We start from the raw sequence: 19,531 nt of genomic DNA, 5'->3' as shown, positions 1-19,531 counted from the left end.
GATTAGGGTGATATTATTGCTGATTATCCTTAGCTCTTAGTATGGACTAGTTTGGAAGCATTAGGTCTACCACAGTGTTTACTTCATAAATAGCAGTATGTGGGTTCTTCTAGGTCTGTAAAATAATACACATGCAGTTATTCAAATTCTGTGGTGTGTAAATCACAGATCACAGAATGGCCCTGGTTGGAAGAGATCTCAAGGATTATGAATCTCCAAACCCCCAGCCATAGGCAGGGCCGCCAACCTCCCCATTTAATACTAGACCAGGCTGCCCAGTGCTCCATCCAACCTGGCCTTGAACACCTACAGGCATGCAGCATCCACAACCTCTCTGGGCAACCTGTTCCAGCACTTCACCACTCTCATAATAAAGAATTTCCCCCTGGTATCCAAACTAAATCTTCCCTCCTTCAACTTAAAACCATTTTCTGGTTTACTGTTGTGTCTGCTTTTCTTGCCTGTGTCTGGTACTGAAAAGCAATACCTGTATTGTCCATAGATGAAAGACACTGTTCACCATTGTATTCCTGGCATTGTATTCTGAAAGAAATTGGCTTCCAATTGCTGTTGTTTAGATTCCTATTAATATGTCTACTGTTCTTTGTAGAGATTAACTAGAAAAGCACACAAGGTAGAAATATTTCATAGATTGAAAATTTAAGGCTGCTGTTCTTATCAAAAGGAATGTTAGTTCTCTTGCAAAGCTGATGCATCTGCAGACCCATATAGCATGAAACTGATTTATTTTTTTTCTTCTGATTTTAGCCGTGCGGGACGTTCCAAACAAGCAGCTAGTAAGGAGAATGAATCCAGTGAAGAGATGGATGTATTTCAGAGTAGTTCACCTGTCAGTGATGATGTTCCCCAGGAAGAAGTAATGGAAGAAGAGGAAGTTTCCGCAATCAATGTAAGAAAAGCCTTCTGTTTTGTTTTTTTTTTTTTTTCTTTTTGAGTCTGTAGGATTGTCTTTGTGTTGATGTGTTTGAAGACTGACTTCTTCTGTTCCCATAACTTAACCTTCCTTCTTTAAAGAGAACAAGGAGGTGGTGGTCAAATGTCAGTGTTGCGTAGCAGCACTGCAGTGTAGTTTCATAGGGAATCTGCATTTCTTAGACAGAAAATGTCAGTTTTTCTTAAGAGTCATAAGTTTTCTGTTCTGCATAGCTTTTGTTATCTATCTGATCTGCACACAGCTTCATGGGGATTTCCAGGTAATTCATACCTTTTCTTGTCAGCTAGATTATAACAGTGAGTAATGTAACTAGCTTATTTTTTTTAATATTTGAAGAATTCAGGGTTGGTAACATAAATAAAATTATGTTGTCATTGATCAAGGCTTGTACTTACGATAAAAGGAGTGATGAACAATACTGTAGTCGGTTACTTATGCAATATTGTGAGAGAAAGCGTTTTTCTAAATGCATTTCCATTATAGACTATATTTATTCTTGATTTTTTTCAGAACCTAGTATTTCTGTACAAATATTTAAAATACTTTTTCCCCAAACAGGTGCGTCGCAGAACTTCCAAAAGGGAAAGGCGATGAGTGAGCATGTAGTTGTCAGCCTTCCAGGTGAAAGCTTTGAAGAATGCTTTTAATATAAAGCTTGAGACTGAACAAAGCTGTTAGTGCACAAATGGGGTTGCTAAAAAAAAAAAAAAAAAAAGACAAAACCTATTTTACTCTTACTGCCCCTGCATTTGCAGTCCCTAGGTCACAAGCTTTAGCCACACACACGTTGATATCATTAACTGTGGATTTTTGTGAAGTGTAATGTGCGCTGGCTTTGTAGACATATGAACTAAAGAAGAAAACTGTAAATAGTTTTTTTAATGTTTCTGACTTCTAAAGTGCTTGTATAGCTTTTATCTGCAGCTTTAAACTGACAGTGCCCCACTGTTTATTGGATCTATTGATTTAAGAATGATCTCAAGCAATATCTGTCAGTGTTTGTATTTGTACTCTTGTTGACATTTAACTGTGAAAAAAATCAGTTGAACAAATAGTGCTACTTTCTTTTGCCACTATTTGTTGAGAAGAAATGCAATGATGTTTGTTTGCTTTGTGAATCTGACCTAGTGTTTACCTGTAGGCACCTACCTACCATCAGAGGTGCTAAATTACTTTCTTTTACAGTTGAACAATGTTGGATAGAGTAACACAAGAGATGCAAATTGTGAAAGTTGTTTGACTTGTTTTACACCTCAGTATTGATGCCAGACTTTTCTGGACTTCTAGTGGCATTGAAAAATTCAAAAAAGATTTAAAATATTATAATTTTAAAAGTGTGTTATTAAATAATGTACTGAAACCCTCCCCATTTTATCTTCCCCATCAGTTTTTATTAATCTACTGTATCAATAAAATTCTGTAACTGAGTTTTTAATAGTCTAGTATGTTAATGTGTATAGATATTTCCTTCTGAACATGATGTTCACAAAGAGCAAATTATTACTACATTATAATATGAAATCTGATATATAAACATTAGTGAAAATACAGTTCTTATTACAATGTAAAGTTAATCACAAAGAAAATTTTATTGATGCAGTGTGTCTTTATAAAGCTGTTCTTGAGAGCCAAGTGATTTGTATTTTATAGTGAAGTTGCATGTTTATGGAAAAATGTGCTGAAAATGGGATGTAATGTTTTTTTTGGAAACTCGTATCTAGCAGTAGTATATGGTAGGTTGCCTCATGAGAGAGCCTTCTGTTGAGAGTTTATTGTACTTTTTTCTTTTTTTTGTGAGCCAAATTTTTTTGGTATGAAGAGCTACGTTTTTGTTGAATGACTGCAGTCAAGCTGTTGGTGATTGCAGTCAAGGTATTCAAGATTTGAATGAAGCTCCGTTTTTATTTTATGCTACAGTAGAGAAGTTGTATTTGTATTTTTAGGTACAAGCCAGGGAGAAAAACAAGAAATCAAAACAAAATTCCTAAGTCAACACCCTGTATGCAGTTTTACAGTTTACAAACTGTGTCTTTGAAAACCAAAATGTATAGGTTATTATACCTTGCTTTGCCAAGCACGTATTATAATTTCCTGTGCTGTTCTCTCTCTGGTTCCCTACAGTTGGCAACATGTGAAAAAAATCAATTTCTAACTTAAGAAAATTTATCCCATTGAATAATGGAGCATTTTCATATAATCCATCAAGAAATACATTATAGTCGCAAGGTGACCTGTAAACATTTGTGGGATGAATAATAATACTGAAACATGGATTTACCAATTTGTGAACTTAGAATGTCACTAGTAAAGAAACCTTTAGACTTTTTTCATTATGTATTTTTTGTTACTGATGGAAAAAGGTGTTTTTAAACAAGATCGTTCTGCCTGTGCTTAATTTTACTCTGCTCCCCGCCCCAATATTCAGCTTTTCAACATTTACACCTGTCTGTATGGGGAAATGCTGCCTAAAATGGCAGCTAGGTTTGGTTTGAATTGACTTCACAATAGTTGGCACAACTGAACTCTGGCTTACTTAGGATTCAGCAGTGCAAATGCAAGTTGTTTGTTGTGGTTTTTTTTTTTTCCCCTTTATGGTATAAAATGATTGAAAGCTAGCTTTATATTTTCCTCTTTGACAGAATTGCACTGAAAACATTTATGGAAGATGTATCTTTGAGTCCATTTTATACAAAAATATGAAAAATTGATGTTGAAACTGCTGCAGACTCTTGAGGCTTTATGTGCATAAACATGGTTAGGTTAAACTTCATCAAATATTGATGCACATTACTGATCATAATGCTTAATGTAAATTTAACTATAGTTTTGCAATTTAAATGTTGATTTCTTGGGTTATAATGTGTCATTCATTATTTCTTGAGGAATAGGCACAGCAAATATTTCATTCTTATATTCAAGCCTCTTTTAAATTCATTCTCATCTCATAAAGAAAATGAATATTTTATGTACTAACATTTTGAGGTCTGCGTACAGTAGCTACAGTAGAGTATAATTATATATAAAAGATAAATTGCTAACATTCAGTTAGCATGCTCTTCTACAATGATAATGTTAAGTTTATAAAATGTACTGTATTACATTAAAAGATCAAGTTGAACTCACTATAACAAGTTCCAGTATGAGATGTTTATGAGATTGCTGAAGTATCTTGCTGTACTTCGCAGCAAATTACGCTTGTTTGTGTCACATTTCTTTTTCATGCTGCAGTGCAACAGGAAACTTTCTGTGATCTGTAGTTCATATGTAAAAAGCAAACAGTGACTGTAATCTTGATACTAGTGTTTAAGAATAATTTGCTATGATTTCAGAAGCATGGAGTTTTTTACTTTTACGAACTCAGATTATTAATATTTAGCACTAGCTAATCCACTAATAGGAAGGAAACATGAAATTGCTTGAAAGTTGTAGTGTAAATACACCTCTTCCACCTAGGATACTCTAGATTCCTACATGGATTATATTTGACTCTGCCAATTGACTTTATTTTCTGGCAAAATTGAGCCCTTTTTCAAATATTTTCATGTTTGCTGTTTTGACATTTCAATCTATGTGAACAAAAACAGAATTTACAAGAAAGCATTCATATTAAAGACACTTCCACTGAATATGCATATGTTCAATTTGTGACTTACGTGCGAAAATTTAGACTTGAAGATTAAATAATACTTCATTCTGACATAGCATTTGTCATTTGGTGTTCTCAAGAAAACCCACTTCATGTACAGGTGCGACTGTAATTGTATTGCTATTATATTTCTCACGTGTAGGTTTTGTCACATCATCAAAGTCTACTTTTATGAATGCATACAGTATGCCTTGCATCCCGCAAGTGTAAATCCCTGTGTTTGTGGGGTTATTTTATCCTGTGCAAAAAAAACTACATGTATATGTTTGAATGTTCTAACATTTCTATATACAGGACATGTGATGGTAAGGGAGCATACATGTATCTTTAAGCACGTGTACCCCAGGTATACAAAAGTTGGAGTTTATATACGAAATTTTTTAAGAAACCTATCTGTTTAATAGTATATATATGTATTTTGTAGAGATTGATACATCTCTACCTCATCAAGGTAGGTACAGTATGTATTATATAAAGAATTTTTAAAAGAAAAACATTTGGATGTATTTCATGCTTACAAGCCAGCATGTCCACAAACAGGTGATGAAGACAAGCACGTGATGGCCATCCCACTATAGACTGATGGCTCTTTGCTTTTACAGTTATGGGGACCAAAATGATCAAAATTTATCTAACCAAGATCTTTTGTCCAGACCTCCAGAAGGAGGAGCAGAAGAACCTGACTGGATTTCTGTTTCCTTTTGTGCTTATGGGTTGGCACTCTAGTCTTTGCATCTTTGTTGGATGTTGCCTTCACAAGAAGATGCTTACTAATTTAGATGCAATTTCTGAATGCCAGCAGAAGTGACTTCTAATATATAGATAAATAACTTCCTCTGTTGAGAGGTTTTGCCAACGTATTTAGGACACCCACCTCATTGTGTACATTACAGCAGCTGGAACTCTGTTGCTAGTGGAAAATTAAGAGCCAGTTGGTAATGGGGAATAGAAATACTGGGGTGAAAAATAAACAATTTGCTTTGAACTTCTTGAAATTCTTCTGTCTGATCCAACCTCTGCACAGAGTTTGCCAAGTGCCATTATGTTTGTATTGGCAGGACAAACATAAAATAAACATCATACAGCGTATGTATGGAGTAACTAAAAGTTTCACACTTGCATTTTTTCCAGTGCCTCGCTACAGACATGATCTGGTTTTCAGCAGCGCATTCATTTCTGTAATGGTAATGTGTATTCTTTACAGATAGCAGCATCATATCTACGTATGAAGGAAGGAAGGCCTCTCAAGTGCTCGTTTCCAGTCCCGCAGATGGGTATTTCAGTACTCATGTGATAAGTTTGCAATTAGTTTTAACATAGACAGTTTCTTTGGAGGATGGCTGACGTCTCATGCAGTGATTTATTTGCCTGGCTGTGCTTCTGATGCCTCGCATACATGGAAACAAAGGAACATGGTATTTTGAAAATCAAAGCAGTATTATTGAATACATTTCCTGCTTACTCAGCAGTAATTTTATTGCAAATAAACAAACTGTTTGCATGTCACAATTTTGTTACTTATTTCTGAAGAGATCCAGAGAACTGAAGGTTAAAGATTTTAAGGTTCTGTAAGAATCGGTGTTGCTGAATTTTTATTTTCTTTGGATAGGAGACAATCACTCAAATTACAACGCGTATTGAAAAGGTGAACTCAGTAACAGTCTTATTAGTAGTAATTTCTGTTATAACACAAAGGAATGTGTTAATATGAAATATTCTTCCAATAAGAATCTTTTCTTTAAAACATCAAAAAGAGAGAATGCCAAACTGCTTTCTCCTAAAGTCATGACAATTGAAGTACTCTGATGGGGAGCAACTTTGGATTGGGTTTTTTTTTTTTATATTTGACATATATTTCAAGCTTACAGGTTTCTGTGCTTCCTGTAGTGCATTCATATTCAGCACAATTCTTGTAAACTAAAGATATTTTGAAGAAGAGTTTTTAACCCATACTTAATAAAAAAAAAATCAAGATGTTAATTTTAAATAGTGAGTTTTATTTTTTTATAGCCATATCTACAGATGTAATAATGTATTACCTGAATCTGATGTACTCCAACATTTCTCTGGAGCCTTTGGCCTACCATGTACTGAAAGGTACTGAAAACAGCCCTTGTATTTTCCTGGAAAGGCAGTTGCTGTTGTCCTTCTCTAAACATTACTTCAGAAAGTAAGAGCTGCGAGAATTATGATTGTTCTGTTTACCTTCTATTTATCTGCTGCTATATTCTATATGACTTAGTGAATGAAAAACAGTGGGTCTGGAGATGTGCCGAATGAAAAATAGGATGTTAGAAATGAGTTATTAATTTGGCACAGAGATGAGTAAAGGGTACAGAATCAGCAGATGATATTGAGTAGCTAATTTCCCATCACATCACAGGTGAGCAGTGGTAGGAGTCTTCTATTCAAAATGAGATCTTACATGAGGGGAAAGTAAGTTGGTGGGTTTTTTTTTCATTTTTGTTGTGTTGGATTTTTTGTTTGCTTGTTTAACAGTTCTGCTGTCTTAAAAAAAAAAAAAGAAAAAAAAAAAAACACAGAGGATATGTTGCATTCTTTGGTTTGGAGGAAGAGGTTGCGGTGCTGAAACGCACATAAAAGAATTGAGGCTAGTGCCCAAGTACTGGAAAGTGGGGCTGATAGCTGCTAGAGACCAAATTTCATTTGTAAAAGATGTAGAATAATTATGAACAGAAGGGATCATAACCTCTGTAGATACAAATGTAAGGTAACGTATCATCCATCTGAATGCAGCACTGAAAAGTAAGATGGGTCAAGACAAGCAGTTTAGAAACAGGAACTCTAAGAGCTGCATAATAGTGCACCTGTAAACACTTCAACTGCAGATAGCAATAATCAGTAATGGTGTTCCACACACTGCCTCTCACTAAATCTTTCAACTTGAGCTGTACTCTTCACAGCTTTACGCGAAACCTCAATGACCCAATCATCTGTAGTCATTTCATCTTAGCAGCTTCCTTACATTTACCTCATGTACATAATGCCTTCTCCTAGGAGATGTCATAGCCCGTCACTGCTACTTCAGCTGGCCCCAACAAGCTGGGGGTCTGGAGCTGTATTTCTTCTTTGAGACATCATCTGGCTCACTGGCTGTGAACTAGCTATAGATGTCATGCTGCTTGTTTCACAGACATCAATTGTGAAACAAAAGCAGCCATCAGACTACTACCCAACTGCATCATACACTGGAAAATGTGCACTCAAGTTCTGTAGCTCTGGTGAAGCAAGCTGCACTTGGGGTAATCATACTTAGGAGCTGTGAAATTGTTTTCCAATATCTGACCAGCATTACCCAAAGGAAAGTCAGGTAAGGGCTATGTAAGTAGCTAAGCTGGGCTTACGTTCTGTTTTGTATGAGGACTGCTCAAAAAGTGATGCCTCCTATTTCATTATGTTGGGCCATGATGCAGGAGGATGTTGGTGGTATTGCAGTAGGGGTTGAACCTTCCCACCAATATTCCGTGTTGTTGCTGAGTGACAGATGGCAGCATAGGGGCAGTCTGACAGAATGGTGTCTAACATGGACGTACAAGTGAAGCAAAGGTGTGGCATTGAGTTCCTCCATGCAGAAAAAATGATGCCCACTGCCATTCATCAACACTTGTTGAATAGTTATGGAGACCAAACAGTGAATGTACCCACAGTGAGGCAGAGGGTGGTGCATTTCAGCATTGGTTACAGTGATGTGAAAGATAAGCCACGTTCTGGATGGCCATGCAAATTTTTATGAGTGCAGCTCTTGTTCATTGCCATCCAAAATGCATAGCTAATGGTGGTGACTGTGTTGGAAAATAGTATTTTGTAGCTGAGAACTTGCTCTACCAAATAGCATAGAATATATGTGTTGCTGCTGCGTATCAGAGCCTTCATCACAGAAAAATCTTGTATGTTGTACAACCTCAAATAACTGTTCTCAGTGTAAACCATCTCTTGGAGTACTAGCTGAGGCCTTCCTCAGTCACCTGGCAGAAGCCTTATATTCTGAGGCCGTGGTTCTTGGGGAGAACGTAAAGCACCAGAGGCCGTTTCCAGCCTCAGTTATTTTGTGATTCTGTATTACGTATTGCCTTCTAGGAAACATGATGAACACACCATTCCTGGGAGAGAATTCCTTACGGAGTTGGGTGTTTGCTGCAGTTGGAGACATTTGGATGACTTTGTTTTGTTGCACAGGGACCAAGGAGTATGGACATCTCAAGTTTAGCCATGACTCGCCTACCATATACTGTCAAAGAAAAAGATATTGGTAGTGTTTTGGTTACTGCACTGTATAATCTTTGTTTTCTACCATGGGAAGACAAAGTATTATCTTCTGCATTTCGAAATATGCTGCCTTCTCTTCAGAAGTCTTGTTCTCCCTCTAAATTGGCCAAAACAACAGGCAGTGGCCAATCAAAAATATATCAAGAAAATTCCCTAGCTATGGGAGAAGTTTGGAGAAGTTTAGCTCTTCCAGCAGGGTCTGCATCCTCTGCCTTACTCGAGGAAAATGTTAAATGGCAAAAAAGTGCAATGGGGAGAGGTGATTTTTCACAGCTCTGTTTCCTTTTAAGTTGGGTGCTCTTTTTTCACTTCAGACAGCTGAGATCTTTTGCTTAGGATCATGAGCACCATATGAGATCGAGGCATCTGCATTGACCAGAGCTGTAACAAAAGTAGGTGAGCTACCACTTTATTCTCCAAACACAAGAAATATTTTCTTCAACGAAAACTGTATCCCATTCCCCTTCACTCTGTGCTCTTGCTAGGCACCATCAACTTATTTAATAAACAAAAATTCCTTAGCAGTTCTATACCTTGTGCTCCTCTGTGCTCCTGTCTTTTTGTTGCAAGTTGTGTGGTCCTTTGTAGTCCTGATTTTTCTTCTTTTAAGTAAACACACATTTTCAAATGCTCTTCACAAAGAAGTCTGTGCAAATTACTTTATGGATGACTGAATGTGACCAGTAGTGAAAATGCAGCCAAATCTCATACAATCGTTAAGGTTGGAAAAGACCTCTAAGATCACCTAGTCCAGCCATCAGCCCATCTGCACCATGCCCACTAATCCACGTCCCTCAGTGCCACAACTCCATGTTTCTTGAACAGCTTCCAGGGATGGTGACTTAACCACCATGCCGCTGTAAATAATACCTCGATGAATCTGTGATCCTGTTCAGTCAGATCTCATGCCGTTTTGTTTTATTTTTTCTTGGTTACATTAGTAAAGATGTGCAAACCAAGCTGTGGGAGAACTGAGAGCTTCATGCTGAAATCAGTAGGTGTGAGGACACCGTGATAATAGGCTTAAAAATATGCTGGTAGTCTTTGAAGTTTAATTGTATCTTCACTCTGGAATTCCCCGTGGCTTAGGGTGAAAGATCCAACTTAGGGTGGCTAAGTTTGGAGATTCCTACTCATGGCTGCTGTCCTGATGTACAGGCAGGAGGTCACAGCCTTCTCTCAACATAAGGAGAGATGTAAGAGGACATGTGTCTGCACTTTGCCCCTTCCTCATGTCAGCAGCAGCTCATGGCCCTTGGGTTGGGCATTGGGCTGTGAGCGTGAGAACAGCTGTGTCCCAGCTCCTCTCAGGGAAGAAGAAAACTTGCAGGCAGGGTCTGACCTGCAGACCCCAGTTGGGTTTTTCTGTGCTACCCCATGCTGTAACTACATGGAAAATTATATGCTGTACAAGATTTATATTTTTTCATTAGTGTGGTTTGATGTGGGGTGTGTGGGTATAAGTGATCACATACTGAAGGAAGTTCCTGCCACTGTTTTGAATGTCAGTATCTATAAATCGAAGCTTGATAATGTGTTAGGTTTGGCACTGTTTCTGAAGTGTTGCTTTGGATTACTGTTGATGTTGTATTGAGTTTATGTATTGTGTACTGAGTTATGTATTGTGTATTGAGTAGTTGGTTTTTTTTCTTTGATCTAGAAAATTAATGTTGTCATTAAGAGAAACAAATAGGCTGTTTGACAAGTGTAAGGCTGACTTATCAGTGTGGCTAGTGGGCGTTAACATGAGCTGCTTTATCCCCTGTGACTTTAAACCAGTGAAATTGCTGATAAGGGCTTTTGAGTTGGGAGAATAATGAGCAAGTTTGTGCCTCAGTTTTTTTATGCAGGTGGTCTCTATTAACTATGCATTATGGATCATAAGAAATAATTTAGAAACACAGTATGTGAACAAGACAGCAGTGCTCAATCATCTGATTTCAAATTTGATCTCAGTAGAGTTTGTTAAAAACTTTGGTACTTCCATGAAAAAATAAATGTGGAGGCTATGGAATCTGTATGGGGGAAAAAAAAAAAAAGAAAATATAGGGCAAGATAAGGTATATAAAGGAGCATTAAGTAGATAAACAGTGTGGTGATTAATCTGAATGGTACTAGGTAGGATAATTGGCCAGGGAGGCGTGGAAGGGAGCTGCAGGGGAGTGTGCATTCCTGCGTACTCCTGGAAGAAGCTGATGAGAGATGAAGAATTACACAGAATAATTTAAATATTGGTTTATACACTGGGTAATTTCCTGATGACTTAGTGGAAGTTGCTTTTTACCCACATTTTAGTTGAATCTGTGTGCATTGTTATTCCGAAGAAAGATTATTTTCTCAAAGACAATGTTTACAGTTTGCAAGATGATCAAACAGATGGTTTAAATTTGTTCTGATGCTCTGTGTTTTTTCACAGTCCCTTTTTAAGTTAAATAAACTTGAAAATGATCTGTATAGAACTGTGTCATTTCCCAGACAAGATAGTTTATTGAGGACATGCCTGGCTTCTCTCTCCAAAGAGAACAATCCTCATCTTCAGTAAATAGCAATGACTGTGATTCCTTGCCCTTCCAGGGCTTTTCTTTTTCTCTCTGCTCTCCAAGGTGAGACTATGACCCCACTTCTTCCTACTGTAGCTTCTGAAATGGTCCCTCATTGTCCCTTGTCCACGGACACTGTCCATGTCCTTTTCTCTTCCTGTTGGCCACGCCAATAGTATTGATGCTGCCATGTCAAGAGGGAGCAACGAAAAAGCAGGACAGCATGAAAAAGGTGCCAGAAGTGATATTCCCAGTGTGCTGCTGTTCAGAAGCGCAGACACTTCCTTTTAGCATCCCTCCCAGTGTTCAAATCTCTTTTCCCTTGCTGACAAAGCACCTACTCTATAGCCTACAAAAGCCACATAGGTAATGTTTTTCTTTTTAAAGAAATGAACTTGTAACTGTCCTAGTTGATGTGAGTTTCACAACTAGCTCAAATTTGCTCAGACTGGCTTGTTTCAGTCCTCTGTATCTGGGTCTGCAATCCCCAGTCAGCCTCTTGCACAGTAAATGCAGTTAACAAAGATATTTTAATGTGCCCATGGAAGCCCGGATTAAGCAGTTCCAGAAAACTTAATTGTGCGTGACAGTAGCACTTTTCTGTATTATTATTATTATTATTATGGAATAGGACTGCAAAATCTACTCTTGATTGCTTTGTGCATTCTGCAGCTTTTATAGTTTAGTGAGCCCATGCTCATAAAGTCTTGTGCAACACATTGCTAGAGCCTGGCCAAAGCCTCTCCTGCTTTCCTGAGGGCTACTGCCTGCTGGAGCTGTCTGGTCTAGGCGGGCATCTTGTATGTATCCCCTGGTTTACAACTTGCCAGATCTCTGAACTGGCACGTGTGCTGTGCTTTTCATCTAAAAAATTAAATCATGTGTTTTTGATAATTTCCTGGTCCTTAGGCTGGTGGTCCATCACTCTCTGGGATGTTCATTGGAGGTTTATTATTTACACTTCCATGCTCCAAGGTTGGTACCTACTGAAGTGCAACAACATCCAAATGCTGTTAGAAAAGTTTCAGGTGAAATCTAACACAAAAGGGAGGGCAAAAGGATGTGGGGAAAGCTGATGGAGGTGTCTTTAGGACAAGGCTTCCCAGAGTTGGGTTCCTTGAGTGCTCATAAACAATCAAGGGATTTTTGTAAGTCCCTGATTACGTTAAGCAAACAGCCTACTTAGGAATGCAAATGAACAAGGATTTTAATGAAACACTGACAAAGCTCTCAGAAGTGGACACTTGCAGGTAGGCTTTTTGCAGATGGCAGCATAATGCCAGTCTGCAGCAGGCTTGTATGGAAGGTTTGTGAGGAGCTGGAAAAGTGTTTTTGGAGGGATGAGAAGGTGAAAGAGGGTCAGGTAAGGCAGGTGGAGTGCTTGGCCTCCATGTCAGAGCTGAGGGTCTTGAGAAGGAAGAAAAAAAAAACAGGTACTGGAGTAAACTGGGGTCTAAAGGTACAGACAGGCACCTTAATGCCTTAAAGGTGCTTTTTAAGTAACACTCTATGAATGCCTGAATTAAAGCTGATTTCTGTAACTGTTAGTGTTGTGTTTTGTGTTGCTGGTTTTAGCAGTTGCTGACTGCAGCGAGCATCACTGCTTCTGAGTGAAACAGGAAGGTGCTGGCACAGGGACCTGCGTGCTGCTACATTCATCACACTGTGCATCCTGGGACTGTACGCCTGTGGCCAGGCCACCATGGCTCGCCCGCTTCTCAGCGCGGGGAACCACTAAGGACATCCGCGGCGGCCGGGGCCAAGCGAAGGGCGGGCAGCAGAGGCCGTGCCCGCTCCCTGAGGGCGGCAGAGAGGAGCGCGGGAAGGCGGGAGAGCTGCGGGGCTGCGAGAGGGCGGCAGCGGCCGGCAGATGGCGCCGCAGTCCCCGTGCGGGGAGGGGCGGGGCGGGGGGAGGGGCGGGAAGAGCCCTTCCCCTGAGGTGATAACGGTCGCGAAACCGGCTGAGAGCGGCTGCAGCTGCGGTGTGCTGAAACGAGTGTGTCCTGATCACAAGCACGTGATTTACCGTTAAAAAAAATAATAACGGAAACTTAAGGCTGTCATGGTGAATTGCTTCTGGTTGCTCTTCAGGGTGGAAGCCTTTTTCCTTGCTTTTCCTCTAGTTTACTGACTTTTGTATATTCTTCTCTCTAATCGTGTGGGGAAAATGTCAACAGCTTAGTGGCTTTTCAGCGGGCCACTTCTTACCCTAGAAAGAAAGCATATTAAGGAAATCATACCTGTTAAGTACAGTATTTCTCAAGAAAATGGAATGAGAAACTGAAGTTCAGAAACAAATCTTGGAAGCAGCTGGAACAGATCTTGAAAGGAAATCATAGAATCACAGAATGACCTGGATTGAAAAGGACCACGATGATCATCGAGTTCCAACCCCCCTGCTATGTGCAGGGTCACCAACCACAATACCAGGCTGCCCAGAGCCACATCCAGCCTGGCCTTGAATGCCTCCAGGGATGGGGCATCCACAACCTCCTTGGGCAACCTATTCCAGTGTGTCACCACCCTCTGTGTGAAAACTGTGAGATTCACAACCTGATTGAAACATCTGATTCAGTTTTATGTCATAGGAATATATAAATTGTCTTCAGTAGGGAAATGACCTTTCTGTTGCATAGGCAGTCATCGGATCAGTCAGTGGAGCCTGATATTGGTGTTATGTTTAATGACATAAGCATGGAGGTAGTAACAAAGTCCCATAAAAATGGTCCAACATCTACGGAAGGAAAGGGGTGCAATATTTACAGAGGAAAAACTCTGAAATGATGAAAGATGCAGAAGTACACATCAAAAACTAATATAATATCAGGAAGCTACTTGTATGAATTCATCCTTTCAATCTCAGGTCTTCTAACTGTAAAGCAGCTGAAGAGGGAACCAGAGGGGAAGATCTGTGTGGGTCCTTATTGCTGATTCCAGCAGGATTGTCCACTGACAGTTCTGTGTGGCTGTGATGAAGCTCAGGTTGATGCTGGCCTGTTCTGAAGAGAGCAACGCTGTTTTCAGTGATGGCAGCACAGCATTCTGGCCACCCCCTCTTAGCAGAGGTGTCTGTAAGAGGTCTCCATGCTGGCTGGTCCTTCCTGACTGTTCAAATTTGCACAGTGATGTAGTGAAGACAAGGACTCTGCTGTCCCTGTGGGAGGCCCAGGATGCACTAGAAAAACAGCTCTTCCACATGAATCTGTTCAACCCCCACCTCCCCCCCGAGTGAAGTGTGCACAGGAGCATTGTGCTCCTGTGACTCTGGGAGGTTTCCTGCCCCCCAGGATGAGTGTAGGAAGTGAAGTATGCCCCCTATTTCCATGCAAAGGAGCAAAATCAGCCCCCCCCCCCCCAAATAATGAAGATGGAACAATTTTTTTGTGTTTTTAGGTGTTTGTGTCAGTTGTGCAGTGGGCATAGATGACTTCTCTGCTGTTATCCAGAATTAAGAAACCTACTGATGCTTTTTGTATTCTTTAAACACTCTCCTGTAGAGGGAATAGCAAGGAGATACAGAAGAGCTAATTACCCTACTTCCTTGCTGCCTGATTTCCTCTTTGATTAAACAGGGCTGACACATGCTTTGCATGGAGATTAAATTTATTTTGTCATGGCAAATGATAATTAGGCTGACCACCTCGTTCTGCGGAGGCTCCAGTGAGCCCAGTGAATCTTTGATTTGACATGCACGGCAGAACCCAAACGTTGGTTGTTTTATATTTCTTAGCTGTCAGAAGCAGTTTTGAGAGGCAAAATTTCTAAATCAGTTCTACTTTTCTGGCCTGTTCTCACCCAGGAATCTAAGGAAACAGGAAGCCTGGTTTAGTGGTTGGCGACCCTGCATATAGCAGGGAAACTAGAAACGTTGTGGTCCTTTTCAACCCAGGCTATTCTATGATTCTATGAGTAATAAACTCTGTAGAGGAAATTAGCTTTCCTGAAGCAGTACCACACTAAAGGAAAAAAGAAATTCTTCTTATGATGGCAGGTTGTACTGAAATGGACCTGCACCCAGGCCACATGTGTGGTGTTGGGCTCCATTTGTCATTCCATCATCTGTGATAGTTTGGGGCTGACTTCCAGCACTGTGACAGGCTTTTTGTGAAGGACCTCTCAGGTTCTGGTCTCCAGTCAGGCTGTGACCCATCTCTTAGGTTAAGCTTAGTTTGCCTCTCTGTATGATGGATATACCATAGCAGAACTGTGGAGTGCAGCACACATCAGAGAGTCTTGCAGAGGCAGGATAGCTCACCTCTTTTGGGCTAGTGCCAGCTTTCCTCCTTTTACTTTCTTAGAAGCGTGTGTGTAGAGACAAGCTGAGTTGGTCTCTGCATTTCAGATGAATGTTTAGAACAAGAACACCAGCACCTGCTCAGTCGTACTTTTCAAAAGCTTCCTGGAGTCTCCTGTTCTCTAGCATTGGACTCCATCACAGTTTGACTGTTAGCAAAGATGCCTGCACAGTATACAAAGCTTTGAGAAGAAAGATGAGAGGACCTGCAGAGCTCACAGCGCTTGCAAACTGTGAATGCCTTCTTCACGTTTTCAAAGTTTCAAAGCCAGGTCTTGGCTCCAGGGTGTCAGCACTGTCTCATCACTGCCAAATACAGAGAGCATAGAGCTTCTGTGTTCAGTGTGCTACTACTCAAGTGGTAGCAGTATTTCTTTTGGTTGTTCCACTGTTCTACTGACACCTGTGTGCTTTTCCTCTCTGACCTTCTATTCTCTTTTCAGAGCTGCTGCTTTCTAGAATCTCTGTTGCACAGCAAGAGTATCTCTGTTGGTCCCAGATATGCGGCCTTGTGTTCGTATGCACTGGTTCCCAATCAAAGTGGAGCTTCTTCTGTCAGCCTCTGGCTTTGAGCAAGATGAGAATAGGGGATGTGCCTAACCTCCACTGATTTAAAAAAAAAAAAAAAGAGAGAGAGTACTAAACTAGATTGCAGTGTCTCCTGAGCTATCTGGGAGCAAAGTCTGCTTTAATAATCTGACTCCTATGGGAGCTAATAAAGCGAACAGTTTGAAGTACTCGTTTGCAAATCTGTCTTCTCAATTAAAAAAAAAAAAAAAAGAGGCACGAAAATAAGTACGGGAAAAGTATTAGGCTGTTATGCAGAAAGACAAGGAGTACAATCTACCTCACACTTTTCCTTCTGATCAGGTTGTTCTGTTCAAGATGTGACATGGAGCCAACTTAGAGTGAAGAGGCTTCATTTCTCAGAGGTGAGAAGATCTGAACAGAGAAGACCATGAAAAAGGGCAAGGTACCAAGTGTGACATACTGAGAATCAAATAAAACCTAGGCTCCCTTGCCTTCTGTGTGCTCAGCCTTCTGCTTGTGCTGAAGTGAAGTGGGATAGTGTTGAAACAGTGAGATGTGTTCTCCCTTTAAACCTCAAATCTTGCACAAGGGAGACAGCACTGCTCCTCAGCCTGCCGGCTGAGTATTCCGCAGAACACCAGGGTTCAGTGTTCGAGTCTAAGCTGGAGCTGCCCAATGTACTGGTAAGATCAGCCCTTGTTCCCATGAGGAACACAGTTCTGTGCTGTTTTATTAAGGGGATAATGAGAACCACAAGATTTGGTCGTTGTTGTAATGTTACTGGTTTACCAAGTTCAAGGGTGGAGAAAAAGCAATAGGGATGTGTTGATGGCAAGAAACAGTTTGAGCAGCAGCTGTGACCTCCCAAGCTAACTGGGAGAGTTTGCAGGGCACAAAAGTACTCCCATTAGACCAAGCTGTTCTTCAGACTGCTGAAGAGCTGTTTACTTGCTCTGCTGATTGCCTCTGGCCAATTTAATCTTGAAGTATGCTTGCCTTGTTCTCTGCTTTGATCTCTTTTCTTCTGAGGGAAAACACAAAGATATTATTAAGATAAATTAGTAAAGACAGCTCAGGAACTGGGTGGGAAATGCTGATCATCATCTCCCTTGGAGATAAAGTAATCCCCATGCTCAATCAATTCAGGGTACGGAGCAGTCCTGAACGACTGCTTTGAAACACGGGAAAAACAATGGTGCTCTAGGAATTGATTGTATTTGGCCTAATTATGGAAGACCTTTGCATGGGAGTATTTAGAAATTAATTAGAGATAGTGCTAGAAATGTGCAGAACAGGTTAGCACGAGCTGAATAACCTTTAAGCTGCAACGTTTAATCTCTGTGCAGGCCTGGTTTTATTCATTGTTGTAAGCAAAGGAGCGTAAGAGTTCTGGAGAAAAATGCATCTAAAGTTTAGTGAAGAAAAGCGCATGGGAATGCCTGAATCATGGCAGCATTTCTCTCTGAGAATGGCCCTCAGGAATGATTTGGTTTTGAACAAAATGAATGAAAGGTGCTGGGGTTTTTTTTGTTTTGTTTTGTTATTGTTGTTTTGTTTTGGTTTTTGTTTTTTTGCACATGCAGCCCCATTTGGGAGCACATAGGTTAAGGTGGCAAACCTGAGCCACTGATCATAAATATCCTAAAAAGAGAAGATAAGTTCCTGAGTTATCCTGAAGAGAGAAAGTTAATAGCATCAAATATAGAGAAGTTTCAGATAATAATTTCTCTAAGAAGGCTCTGACTGAGTCTCAGTGTACAGCTGTAATTCAAACCACCCATGTAACAGTTTGGGAATTACTCTGCAGTAATTTCAACCTCTAGAAATACCACTAGGAAACATTTGCTTGTTGTCATAATTTTTCCTAGATGGTACAGCAAACAACGCCTATTTACAAGGATCAGTCTAAATTTAAGGTATAATACAGTGCAATTAATATGTTGCTGCTGTGATTTTTATGATTTATGAAAATCCACAAATGTTTAACAGCGCAGAGCTGAGATGCTGCGTACATCAGAAGCAGCATAAAGCACCAGGGCACATTGTAGGTAATCCAGTGCGTATAGCAATGTTTGTAATGTCACATTGAAGCATGAGGGGATCTAACACTGTTAACAATAACAACAGAAAGGTGGATTTTTTTTTTTTTCTTTTTTTTCTGTGGTAATTCAAGTGCTTCACTTTGACTTGCAGGCCTGATGCAGAGTGACTTCCAAGCATCAGCGGAAAGCTGGGGCATCTAAGCTCCTGCTTAAAAAAACTTGCACTGTAGGGAGTAGCGATGAGTAATTGTGAATGTAGGCTTCTCTGTGTTTTTGTTTTGGATCCAAATAGAGACAGCAGTGTAACTGGGAGCTGGGACCAGTCAGCATGAGGGGAACCAAGGATTTGAGGAAACCCTGGAAATCAGCTGAATTGGACATGGTTGTGACCTTGAACTTCCAGTTAAGCACAGCTGACTTTTCATGTGCTTGGAATTTCACTGGCATCAAAGTTTCATTCAGTCTGGTTTAAAATGCAGAAGAGGTGCACTGAGCACAAGCAGAATGTGTTTCTGAGGTGCAGGAGTTGCTGTAAGATTGTGGTAGGGAGCTGCACAGCAGGAGTCAGTTTGAAGTTGGCAAGATCAGGACTAAGTGAAAAACAATAAAGGAGGCACAGCATGAAGCACTGTGATTTTCACCTCCTTCCTCATTTGCCTAAGGCTTTTCCTGGAAAGATTCTGGTGAAAAGCACACCATCTCAGTGCTCTTTTCCAGAAAGTGACTGGCTTGCAGAGGAAAATGGGAGGAAGGAAGAGAGAGCTGCTTTACTTGTGTGATGTTACAGTGCAAATTTAAGGAGTCCACCTCAGAAATGACAAAACCAGCTTCAAGGTGACTCTTGTGTATAATAAAATAGTAACTTGCATTTAAATGGATGTTTTATCCGTAGCCATTGATATGCTTTGTCACAAGAGCTTAACTGACAATACAGTTGTAATTTGGCAGAAGATCAGCCCCAGTCACAGACAGCCAGTGGCTCTCTCAAGGTCGTGCAAGGAACCAGGAAGACAACCCAGCTAAGCCTACTGCTAGGTGTAGGGGTCTCTTCATGGCTCAATACTAAGAAACTATTCCTTGTACGCTCCTATGCTTTTGCTTTGGCTGAAGTAGTGCATGGAAAAGCCAGTCACCTTTGTTTTCTGTCTTCAGACCAGGCTGACTCTTCAAAGTAGGATGGCAATGATAGCCATCAGTTAGCATAGTTGGGTGTCGCTGGTAGGAAGAAGTTAATTG

The 19,531-nt window shown here is 40.2% G+C and overlaps 1 protein-coding gene across 1 annotated transcript in view; it reads left to right on the top strand.

The window, feature by feature from the left end:
* The window catches only part of PDS5B (PDS5 cohesin associated factor B), a 110,708-nt gene extending 104,598 nt beyond the window's left edge, over positions 1-6,110 (top strand). The window contains 2 exon segments of the mRNA XM_085216047.1: positions 769-910; positions 1,514-6,110. Coding sequence (XP_085072173.1) covers positions 769-910; positions 1,514-1,549 — 178 coding nt within the window. The 3' untranslated portion in view covers positions 1,550-6,110.
* Positions 6,111-19,531: the final 13,421 nt, after the last annotated feature.

The sequence above is a fragment of the Meleagris gallopavo genome, chromosome 1, assembly GCF_905368555.1.
Source record: "Meleagris gallopavo chromosome 1, MGAL_WU_HG_1.1, whole genome shotgun sequence".
NCBI lineage: Eukaryota > Metazoa > Chordata > Aves > Galliformes > Phasianidae > Meleagris > Meleagris gallopavo.
The sequence above is the reverse complement of the archived record's forward strand: the minus strand, read 5'-3'. Positions and strand labels throughout refer to the sequence as shown.